The 12,563-nt window shown below is 43.2% G+C and overlaps 1 protein-coding gene across 4 annotated transcripts in view; it reads left to right on the plus strand.

Annotated features, from left to right (window-relative positions):
• SRF (serum response factor) overlaps window positions 1-12,563 on the plus strand; it is a 97,212-nt gene that overhangs the window by 64,463 nt on the left and 20,186 nt on the right. Inside the window, exons 3-5 of one of the 4 annotated variants that reach the window (XM_060754426.2) lie at window positions 2,552-2,638; window positions 3,519-3,780; window positions 4,544-4,726. In XM_060754426.2, the coding sequence (XP_060610409.2) occupies window positions 2,552-2,638; window positions 3,519-3,780; window positions 4,544-4,726 (532 nt within the window). The remainder of the gene's footprint in view (window positions 1-2,551; window positions 2,639-3,518; window positions 3,781-4,543; window positions 4,727-12,563) is intronic. The other 3 variants (XM_060754428.2, XM_060754427.2, XM_060754429.2) reach the window with 3 other exon arrangements.

Genomic DNA, 12,563 nt, shown 5'->3' on the forward strand with positions numbered 1-12,563 from the left:
AGACCTGGGTTCAGTCTATAATATTGATATGTAGGGCTGTACACTTCAACTGTCCCTTTTTGTCAGTGAAAGCTCTGATTAATCTGTTAGTATCTCGTTTTCTACTCTTGCTTGTCACCTTTGTCCTCAGATTATTTCAGTTGCTGAAAAGTGATTCCAGGGAGGCAAAAAATACAGAAAGATATCACCCTCATCCATGGGAATAGGTTCCTGGCTAGACCCCTGTTGCCTGAAACCATGGGTATGACTGGACATTATTTAAAAAACATGATTTCTTGTCCTGGAATGTCAGATTTCCACTGGAAGACCTAGCAAATTCCTAGAGATAATAACTCTCTAGAAAACTCTCCAAGGCAACTCTATACTATTCATGGGAAATACACTATGCAGTGATTCTGAACTTGTGGGTCCCCAGGTGTTTTCACCTACAACTCTCAGAAATCCCAGCTAGTTTACCTTTTGTTGAAGGACCTAGCAAATTTCTACAGAGACCACTCCCCCAGGCACAGGTTAGTGAAACTGCGGATATGGATTCCACAGTTATAGGGGTCTTCTTGTAGTTTGCACTCAGTCAATTGAACAGGAGGAAGAGAAAACATTGGAAAGACAATTTGTCCTTCCTAAACTCATAAATTCCAGATTTTTCTGATTACAATAGCAACTTTATGTGTCCTTCCCCCATTAATAATGTTTCCTTCTTGTTGCCTGGCTATGTGCTATTGACCTGAGAGTATTCTTGTCTTCGTATGAGAAATCTTAGATGGTATATAGGAGGTCTAGGAGAAGATCCTGTCTGAAGCCCTGGAAAGGTATTGTTGGAAGTCACTATGGTCAATACTAAGATAGATGGACAAGGGTCTTAGTATAATGCAGTTTCTTGTGGTCCTTGTATACTGCCCTCCAGCATATTAGCTCTAGTCTGTGATTTTTTTAAAAAATTACTATGTTCTATGTGTGGGGTCCCCTGTGCTAAATTAATAAAAAAAAAGAGGAATTAAGTGATTAGGTTGGTTAAATAATTGCAGAGTTAGGGAATTTTTGGCCATTGTACTATTTTGGATTTCACTTTCTGGAATTCATGCAAATATGGCCAATGATAAGGGTTTATGGAAATTACAACTACACACATTTGACGAGCCAAAGGTTCCTGAATCTGGAATGAGGTCTGATGGAGTCTTTAGTGCGACATCTTAACATTAACATCCAAGGAAGTTTGGGTGGGAAGAGGGACAGGAATAAAAGTGAGCTGAACCTAAATTTTAGATAAAAGCTTGACTCATAAGGGAGGCATACTTATTCCAGGCCGAACGACTTGCTTGTAAAGTTCAACCCTCCCCACCCTCAACCTCTGTTGACATTCAATAGCAATATTAAAATCACTGTAGGGTCTTGGGGGGATTTTTTTTCATGTCAGGAGTGATTTAAGAAACCGCAAGTTACTTCTGGTGTGAGGGAATTTGACCGTCTGCAAAGATGTTGCCCAGGGGACGCCCAAATGTTCTACTATCCTGAGAATCTGGAGCTGACAGATGGGAGCTCACCCCGCTCCCTGGATTCGAACCGCCAACCTTTCAGTCAGCAGTCCTTCCAGCACAAGGGTTTAACCCAGTGATTCTCAAACTGTGGGTCCCCAGATGTTTTGGCCTTCAACTCCCAGAAATCCTAACAACTGGTAAACTAGCTGGGATTTCTGGGAGTTGTAGGCCAAAACATCTGGGGACCCACAGATTGAGCCCATTGTGGAATGAGACAGCTGTGTTCTGTGTTGGCCCATTGTGGAACATCCCACTGAAGCATCAGCCAGGAGTCAATTCTTCAGGTCTGGAAGCTGCTGCTATCCAGTGCTTCTCAACCTTGGGTCCCCAGATGTTTTTGGCCTACAACTCCCAGAAATCCCAGCCAGTTTACCAGCTGTTAGGATTTCTGGGAATTGTAGGCCAAAAACATCTGGGGACCCCAGGTTGAGAACCACTGACCTAGATATTCTTAGAGAGTTGTTCTCTTTAGGTATCTCCAGGTCAGTGATTCTCAACCTGTGGGTCCACAGATGTTTTGGCCTTCAACTGCCATAAATCCCAGCCAGTTTACCAGCTGTTAGGATTTCTGGGAATTGTAGGCCAAAAACATCTGGGGACCCCAGGTTGAGAACCACTGTTATCCCATGAAACTGGAAGTGGTTAGACATTTACTTCTGATTTGTTGTTGTTGTGGGTGTGAGGAGAAAAGGAAAGGCTTTCAGTCAATGTTTTTCTGTAGTGGGGTCTGGAAGGAGGCCAAAGGCAACAAAAAAGGTCATTGTGGTGGCATGCAACCCACGAGCCACATATTCTGCACCTCTGGAGCATGAAATTCACTGGGAGGGCAGTAGCAGTGATCTAGGAAAAGACAACCAGGATTTTCCTGAGACTGCCCATACTGCTGAAGTCAGTGGCAAATGCAACAAGTTGGTAAAAAGAAGCTAGGCAGTATTTCTGCTAAGTTGAATAAATATATCATGGGCCGTAGTTTTTATTTATCAGGCAGTGATGCTCCCCTTCCTCTGTGCCAACAGGGTCATTGGTCGGAGGAAGGAGCGGGAGGCAGTCCAAGCCAGGATACACACACCACAGACCAGAATCCTCCTGGTTCTGGAGATCAGGTGAAACCTGGGGAACCACTCCCATGCTTTGACTCGCTATTGCATTTCAAAATATATACTATTCCCTTGTTCTGATTGGGTTTATAATGGAGAGAAGTCATGAGGTCTTCCTTCTCTTACTTCTAGACCATTCCTTTGCATGCTTCCTCTCTGCTCCAGGTACTTCCTATCTGTCCAGATGTGGGGAGTGGGGAGGGCTTGACTTTAAACACATTTGGGTTAATTGCTTCATACTAATTTCCCTGATCTCTGTTGCCCATGCTTTTTTCCTGCTTTCTTTATTAAATATTTTGCAGATCAGTTGGGGTTACTTTTTTTATGTCAGGAGTGACTTGAGAAACTGCAAGGCGCCTCTGGTGTGAGAGAATTGGCCGTCTGCAAGGAAGTTGCCCAGGGGACGCCCGGATGTTTTTCCATCCTATGGGAGGCTTCTCTCATGTCCCTGTATGGGAAGCTGGAGCTAACATATGGGAGCTCACCCCGCTCCCCAGATTCAGACTGCCGATCTTGCAGTCAACAGTCCTGCTGGCACAAGGGTTCAACCCATCGCGCCACTGGGGTCTCCTATCAATTGGGTAATTGTGGTAGGAATCCTCTTAAAGAAAGCCATCTGGTACTTTTGGTTTTTGTTTTGAGTTGGGAATCTATGACTGGGAATCATTGGCTTTTCTCGCCTGGATAATGATGACGGAGGAGAGAAACTTGACCATATTTGTAAGGTCACAGAATCTGTACCTCTGACTTGGGAGGAAATTGATCCTCCTTGTCTTCGCCCTTTAGATTTGATTTCTGGTGGGTGATGGAAAGGGTGTTTTGGCTGTGGGAACAGACCAGATTTCAGAATGGCTGGGCTCTCTTCTCACTTCTCCTTCTCTTACAGGATTCTCTGAAGCCCGCGTTCACAGTTACCAACCTGCCGGGCACAACGTCGACCATCCAAACGGCACCCACCACCTCCACTTCCATGCAGGTCAGCAGCGGCCCCTCGTTCCCCATCACCAACTACCTAGCACCAGTCTCTGCCAGTGTCAGCCCCAACGCGGTCACCAGTGCCAATGGGACAGTGCTGAAAACCACCGGATCCAGCGCCGTGGCGTCTGGAGGGCTCATGCAGATACCCACTGGCTTCACCCTCATGTCAGGTGAGTCTTTCTTCTTACCAACTGTACTTCTTCCTGGATTCTCCTTGTGGATTCCTCTGTTATACTGTGGGCATACCTTTATACGTAAGAGGCGAGAAGTGGATTTGGAGGTTGTATTCTCTTGAGTGTGGTTAGTTTAGAAGGAAGCATGCCTAAGGCCAGGGTCAGTTTGAAAGGGTTTTTGGAGCTGGGTTGTTGTAGGTTTTTTTCGGGCTATATGGCCATGGTCTAGAGGCATTTTCTTCTGACGTTTCACCTGCATCTATGGCAAGCATCCTCAGAGGTAGTGAGGTCTGTTGGAACTAGGCAAAAGGGTTTATATATCTGTGGAATGACCAGGGTGGGACAAAGGACTCTTGTCCGCTGGAGCTAGGTGTGAATGTTTCAACTACCACCTTGATTAGCATATAATGGCCTGCCAGTGCCTGGAGTCTTAGGAGTGCAGAAAGTTCCTTGGAAACTGCAACGATGCTGTCCCTTCTGCAAGATACCACCTTAACTGGGTTTCTGTTGCGAAGATGTGAGCTTTCTCAACCACTTCCACGCTCAGCAGTTTTCTGGTTGTAAGAATTGTAGGGCTCAGGGATGGGACCTGGAGCTGGGGCAGCCCGATCCCCCTTCTTCCTCCTAAATAAAAAAAAATCTCTAATTGAAGGACTGGGAGGAAATGGCCTAATTTGAGGGAGGCTGGAGTTTTGTTGATTTTTCTTTAAAGAGCTGGCCCTGATAAAAGCCTTTTGTTTTTCCCCCCTCCTTCTGGCAGGTGCTCCACTCCCTCCTGCGACCCCTACCATTCCTTTCACTCAGTTACAGCCACATTCGCTGGCCCTCCCTGGCCAGCAGGCCCAGGTGGCAGTTGCAGGCACACCTGGACAGCTGCAGCAAGCCCAACAGACACTCTTCCGATTTCCAGCCGCAGCCGGAGGGCAGATTGTTTCCCTCACAGGTCAGGAGCATGCCACATCTCTGCTTGCTTGAGGAGATTGGCAGACGGGAGGGGGTGCACCTTTCAAGGGCAGCAGGTTAAACTGTGTGCAGAACCTGTGTCTGGCTTGGAGCGTTCCCTAAGAGCATGCACGGAAAGTGGAGTGACACTTCTCAGTAGGGTCAGCTGGAGTTGTCTTGTTTCTCATTGGTGTGTTTTATTTCTTACCCACCACTTCTCATGGCTCGAGGCAGGTTATATTAAATGATTATGATGATGATGATGATGATAATAATAATAATAATGACATGATATGAGGATTTAAAGATCGAACTTGAAAGACTCTGGCAAAGCCAGTAAAGGTGGTCCCAGTGGTGATTGGCACACTGGGTGTAGTGCCTAAAGACCTTGGCCTGCACTTAAACACAATGGGCGCTGACAAAATTACCAGCTGCCAGCTGCAAAAGGCCATCTTACTGGGATCTGCACGCATTATTCTCCGATACATCACATAGTCCTAGACATTTGGGGAGTGTCCGACGTGTGATCCAATACAACAGCCAGCAGAGTGATCTTGTGTGCTGTGGACTCATCTTGTTGTGTTTCAAATATTATTATTAATAATAATAATAATAATAATAATAATGCATCATTTGAAAATACATCTCACAGTCCTAGACGCTTGCAAAGTGTTCGACTTGTGATTTTGTGAGACGAAATCCAGAATATATATCTCGTTGGCTGTGACATACTGTGTTTTTGTATCAATAATAATAATAATAATAATAATGATAATAATGATAAAACTTTATTTTTACCCCACCCCATCTCCCAAAAAGGGACTCAGAGAGGCTTACACCATGAAATAAAACACATTAGAAAATATAAACAAAATATATAACATATCAAATTAAGATAAAACAAAAAAAATATGCAAAACATTCTCTCCTGACGTTTCTGCCTCCATGGCAGGAATCCTCAGAGGTTGTGAGATCTGTTGGAAACTAGGAAAATTGCAGGCGAAACGTTGGGAGAGAATGCTTCTAGAACATGGCCATACAGCCCAAAAAATCTAAAACAACCCAGTGATTCCAGCCATGAAAGCCTTTGACAATACATTGTGTTCAAATGTATTTGTATTAACTTCTAATCAGCTTCCTCCACAGGGTGTGCTTGCTTTTAACATGTTTGATGGAAAGTTTTTAAAGAACTCTAACTTTTAATTGCTATATTCTTATTATTATTGGCTTTTTGGATTGCTTCTTGTAACAGTATTGCCTGATAGTGGGTTTTGGATTTCCTCCATGCCCCAATGAACTGACGTGATTTATTTCTGCTATTTAAGGAATTATTTCTTGTACGGTACTTTTTGTTTTTCATAGTATCAGAATAACTTGTGACGGTAGTAAAAGTACTCCAACCTGAATTCTAAAGCTGGTTATGACTTTGGCATGCAAGCTTGGTTTTACTACAGATACTTTAGTTCTCAAAGGAAAACTTGGAACACAGAATTGAGATTACACATGCCTGGAATCCTAATAGTGGTGTCAGGGTGGAGCAATAATGGGAAACTGCATGCACTGCAGTTCAGCGGTGCCGTGGATCAAGAGCCCACAGAATCACTGCTCTAGGATATTTTAATTAGAGGGGATTTTGATAGGAATTCTTTTTTCCTTCTGAATTGAGCTGTAGTCTTTTTAGCCAAGCACAAGGAAGAAAGAGATTATTTTTGTCCCCGTCTAATATATAATATATCTATGCCCGGTAGTGTTAAACTGCTGAACTTGCTGAGTGAAAGGTTGACTGTTCAAATTCGGGGAGCAGGGTGTGCTCCCGCTGTTAGCTCCAGCTTCTGCCAACCTATGCAAAAACATGCAAATGGGAGTAGATCAATAGGTAACACCTTGGTGGGAAGGTAACAGCTCTCCATGTAGTCATGCTGGCCACATGACCTAGGATGTATTTACGGACAATGCCAGCTCTTCGGCTTAGGAGTGGAGATGAGCACCCCCACACAGTCAGACCCAACTAGACTTAATATTAGGGGAAACCTTTACCTTATATATTTATATATTATATATTTATATAATGTAAATGCATATTATAATATTACTATGGTCTGTCTCTGTTGTACTAACATACAGGGTTAGTCAAAATGCATAGGCCAATAAGCCATTCAATTGAATGGCTTATTGGCCTATGCATTTTGACTAACCCTGTATTTTAGTGTAACTTGATCTTGAAGGTGTGTGAGACCTAGTGGTTTCACAGAGAGAGGCAAGACAGCGTAATGGTTTTTGCATTAGACTTTAACTCTGGAGACTAAGGTTCAAAATTGTGATGTGCCATGGAAACCTATTGGCTGATCTTGCGTAAATCACTCTCTCAGCTTCAGAGGAAGGCAAGGGCAACCCCCCCTCTTTATAAGTCTTGCCATGAAAACTCTTTAGGGTTGCCAACTTTGAAGGCATACAACCACAAACTTTGTAGAAGACCTGCTCACACTAAAACAGAGGTTCCCAAACTTTTTTTGACCAGGGACCACTCCCCAACATTAGTACCAAAAGCATCACAAATCAGTTTTTGGTCAACTTTAGATTCGGTTTGGTTATTTGGAGTGCTGATTCAGGAAACTGCATTGGATAGACCACATCAGCTCTAGTTTCTGACACAGAACATATGCCATCCAGTAGTCGCCATCTGCTTGCCCACAGGAAACTATATTTAATAAACCTTGGCAAAATAAGAGGGTTTTGCGAGAACAGTCGCTCTTGTAGCAACGCAGGCCCGTAGCCAGGATTTCGTTTGCGGGGGAAGGGGGGGGGCTAAAAAAATTTCAGGGGGGGTTTCGGGGGGGGCTAAGTTTGGGGGGGGCTGAGTCTGAGTGAAAGAGGGTCTAGCCTAGCAAACCTTTGTATCATTACCCCAATACCCCCATGCATATGGGATATATTGAGTATGGTGATCAGATCATGATATGAATAAACATAACAGTTTAAATAATGCACCAGTAAGGCCTTTTTGCGAACCACCATGAGAATTTGGGGGGGGGGGGCTGAAGCCCCTCAAGCCCCCCCCCCCCCCCCGGGCTACATGCCTGTAGCAACGGTATAATAACAGTGAGGCCACAGACCATATTTTAGTTCTTATGGACCACAGATCACAGGTTGGAAACCACTGCACTAACGATTAAATGGCGATAGTTTCTTAATCGTAGAATCATAGAATCAAAGAGTTGGAAGAGACCTCATGGGCCATTCAGTCCAACCCCCTGCCTAGAAGCAGGAATATTGCATTCAAAGCACCCCTGACAGATGGCCATCCAGCCTCTGTTTAAAAGCTTCCAACGAAGGAATCTATATTTAAAAAGATATCCGCATCTCTTTCCTTTCCTTGTGGACATGGCCATAGAAATTGTAAGAATGAATGCTTGTACTTCCAATGTTACTATGACCATAAACAATACGTTGGAATTCAGCCACAGAATCAAAGTCTGGAACCATAGCTTCCATAATGCCCCAGCCAGTCTAACCATGGCATTACGACTTGGGGATTTGGTCAGTTATGGCGAAAACAAGATCTACAAACTTCAGCTTTCTCTTAGAAGCAGCTTTTACGAATTCATAATTAAAAAGGACACAAAATATGGACAGACGCTTATCAAATAATTAACCTGCAGGCCTGTTTAAGTAAAGTGATAAAATAGTGTTGGAGGCATCCTTTCTGTCTTAGAGTCGTTCCAGACTTTTTATATATGCACAGTATTTTCCAGGAAGTTCAGATGACATGTTTTGCTTGCTTATTTATTTACATAACTGTAATTTAATTTTAATTTATTGTATTTTCTACGTGTAACCCAATTGTGTTTTCTGACTGCCAAATTCCATCTTTTTCTTTCCATAAACATTCTCTTATGGCAGAAGATATTGAGTTACCAAGCAAAGTCCTTTGATTTCTAATGGAGATGCGTGCCTAGAAGCATCCTCTATGTTTTTAATCACTTGCTCAAGCTGTAAGAAACTAAGCACAGTTTCACTTTAGCTTTCAGACCTCTTTTTAAACAAATACCTCAAGAACCTATGACAGCTTTGCCTCAAATGTCATCATCACCATCATTATAATAAACAGCATGAAAGAGCCAGATTTTCTTTATTGTCCTACCACTGGATCCACTGAAGAACTAAACATTTAAAGCAATGGTTCCCAACGTGTGGTCCGTGGACCACCAGTAGTCTCCAAGAAAGAATATATGGTCTGTGGCCTCACCATTACTACACCGTTATCTTGAAAACACATGGCAACAAGAGCAACTGGTTTCACGAAAACCTCTTATAATGCTGAGGCAACGGGGATGTCTGAAGGGGACAGACTGACTAGCCATGAAAGATTACTACTATCCCATCAGCTCTTTATTATTAAATATGGTTTTCTGTGAATGAGCAGATGGCGACTACTGGATGGCATATGTTCTGTATCAGACATTAGCTCTGATGTGGTCTATCCAATGCAATTTTCTGAATCAGCACCCCAAATAACCAAAAAAGTTGACCAAAAACTGATTTGTAACCCTTTTGCTACTAATGTTGGCTAGTGGTCCCTGGTCAAAATGGTCCCTGTTCAAGTAATCCTTGGTAAAAAAAAGAAAAAAAAGGTTGGGAACCACTGAGTTAAAGAGATTATAAAAACAGTTATCACAGCCAAGAACTAGATACCTGGAGAGTTGTAACACAAGAAGTAACATTACATCAGCAAGAGCAGTGACCAGCAAATGTTTCACATTAGTTTTCAGTCACTTCTTATCTTTAAAGCAAGAAAAACTAGCATTATTTTCAATAAATGAGGCAGAAAGAACAGCCTTCAGAAGTGTGTTCTAGGACATAAGGGCCCAAAGCAAAAAGGTGTGTCTTAATTTCTTGGTGGACACAGAGTAGGGCCGGTAAGAATGATAGGGAACTCAGTTGAGCTCATAATATTATGAAACGTATGTTGTCCTGGTGTACTTGGACAAGGTGGACACTTACAATGGTTACCTTTTTTCTCTATGTGTATATCTGCTATGAATCAGGTAGGCATAAGGAAATGTTTCATCTCACAACGTTTGCATGGAGAACATGCCAGTGGATAGTCTCCATTGATATGCAAAGCCAAGCATGGCCATGCCCTCTTTTTCTCTTATCCCTTTTGATTTTATGTATTTATTGTGTCAGAAGCAAATAGAGGGTACAGTTGTAATGTATTTAAAAACACAAAGTTTATTAAAAACTTGGCATTGTACTAAATTTCCTTTGACCAGTAGCTGGCCACTTGGAGTGCTTCTGGTGTTGCTATAAGAAGGTCCTCCATTGTGCATGTACAGGGCTCAGACTGCATTGTAATAGGTGGTCTGTGGTTTGCTCTTCTCCACACTTGCATGTTGTGGACTCCACTTTGTAACCCCATTTCTTAAAGTTGGCTCTGCATTTCGTGGTGCCAGAGCACAGCCTGTTTAGCACCTTCAAAGTTGCCCAGTCTTCTGTGTGCCCAGAAGAGAGTTTCTCATTTAGTATCAGCCATAGATTGAGGTTCCGGGTTTTAGCCTGCCACTTTTGGACTCTTGCTTGCTGAGGAGTTCTTGCAAGAATCTCTGTAGATCTTAGAAAGCTATTTCTTGATTTAAGGCATTGTGATGCTGACTGATAGGGGATGGGTTGGAGATGTGATTGAATCCTTTGTTATTGAAAATGCATAATGGAGCTGAGCTGTGCAGGGCTGCTGCAGTATTCCTCCTTCTATAAACATGAGGTAGAAGTTATGGAGGGAGGTGCAATGACTGCTCCTGGTTCTCAGACCTGAGAGACTGAAAAAGGAGTTCACTGAATTACATGAGTGCACTCCAGAGATCTATAATGTAGTTGCTTTAATAAATTGAATTGGGGAAAGGAGAACACTGCTGAGCTGGTAATGTCTTCAGAGTAGCATAATGAATTGGATTAGGCAAATCTAGAGAAGATCGCAAGGGAAGAACTTGGTGACTGGGCAAAATAATGGTGTAAGAAATTCAGTGCCCATTGACCTGTTTTATCTAGTTGGCTGGAGCAGTCAGTTCTTTATTAAACCTGCTTTCTTTTCAACAGTGTAAACCAGGCGTGAACAAAGGGCAAGATACTCCACTTTGGCAGGAAAAACAAAATGCAAAGATACAGAATGGGGGATGCCTGGCTTGAGAGCAGTACGTGTGAAAAAGATCTTGGAGTCCTCGTGGACAACAAGTTAAACATGAGCCAACAATGTGATGTGGCGGCAAAAAAAGCCAATGGGATTTTGGCCTGCATCAATAGGAGCATAGTGTCTAGATCTAGGGAAGTCATGCTACCCCTCTATTCCGCTTTGGTTAGACCACACCTGGAATATTGTGTCCAATTCTGGGCACCACAACTGAAGAGAGATATTGACAAGCTGGAATGTGTCCAGAGGAGGGCGACTAAAATGATAAAAGGTCTGGAGAACAAGCCCTATGAGGAGCGGCTTAAGGAGCTGGGCATGTTTAGCCTGAAGAAGAGAAGGCTGAGAGGGGATATGATAGCCATGTATAAATATGTGAGAGGAAGCCACAGGGAGGAGGGAGCAAGCTTGTTTTCTGCTTCCCTGGAGACTAGGACGCGGAATAATGGCTTCAAACTACAAGAGAGGAGATTCCATCTGAACATGAGGAAGAACTTCCTGACTGTGAGAGCCGTTCAGCAGTGGAACTCTCTGCCCCGGAGTGTGGTGGAGGCTCCTTCTTTGGAAGCTTTTAAACAGAGGCTGGATGGCCATCTGTCAGGGGTGATTTGAATGCAATATTCCTGCTTCTTGGCAGGGGGTTGGACTGGATGGCCCATGAGGTCTCTTCCAACTCTTTGATTCTATGATTCTATGAAAGGGCAACGTCTGGACCGCATAGGGTCTCCCAAGGGTCCTCTGTTGCCCCTACTCCCAATTTGTTTGCACTGTTAACTTTGGCTTGCATTGCAACAATTTAAACATTCAGTTGGGTTATCCTCCAATTCTGGTTGTCGAATCATTCCTTGTGTGTTTAAGATAGGTACTTATTTGATCAGTCCTTCTCTTGCTCTTTTGATTCAGACAAAAATTTGGGATGAGAAGGAGATACAGTGAAGATGATGCCAAGAGGTAGATTTCAAGGTGATATTTATTTTATTTATTTATAGTATTTATATTCCTCCGTTCACACTTCAATGGGGACTCAGGGCGAATCACAGAATATATATACAGCAAACATTCAATGCCAATTATAACAAAGACAAGATAGACAACAGATAGAGGTATATATAAGCTTTCCCATCTTTCGGCATCTTAGGAGGCTGCGCTTGGTTCCGGCCACTGGGGGATGCTGTTGCTCCATCTCCCTGCTAAAGAGCATTCTTCGTTTGTAAAACTTCCTCCTTTTTCTGATTGAAATGCTGAGCCTAAATAAATACCTCCCCTCTTTAACGGGTTCCTATTTATCTACTCACATTTGTTTTAGAACTGCTAGGTAGGCAGAAGCTGGGCTAAAGATCAGGACCTCACCCTCACCCTGGCTTCGAACTGTTAACCTTCTGGTTGGCAAGATTTATTGAAGCTTGGTGATTAACCTGCTGTGCTAAAGCCCGGCACTTATTGCTGTTGGAATAAGAATATCCCATTGTGTTCAGACAGTCGGTTGCAAATCCTTGATTACAGGGTAACATCTCCATAGCCTCATTGGAATGCAATGAAATAGAGAAGGAAGATGTTTATAGTCTGAGGGTAAAATACAACCCCTTGCTCCAAACTGCAGAATTTGTCTGATGTATAAACACACCACATTTCTCTAAATTTGTTCCCTCCAGGAATG

Source organism: Anolis sagrei, chromosome 1 (genome assembly GCF_037176765.1).
Source record: "Anolis sagrei isolate rAnoSag1 chromosome 1, rAnoSag1.mat, whole genome shotgun sequence".
NCBI classification, from domain to species: domain Eukaryota; kingdom Metazoa; phylum Chordata; class Lepidosauria; order Squamata; family Dactyloidae; genus Anolis; species Anolis sagrei.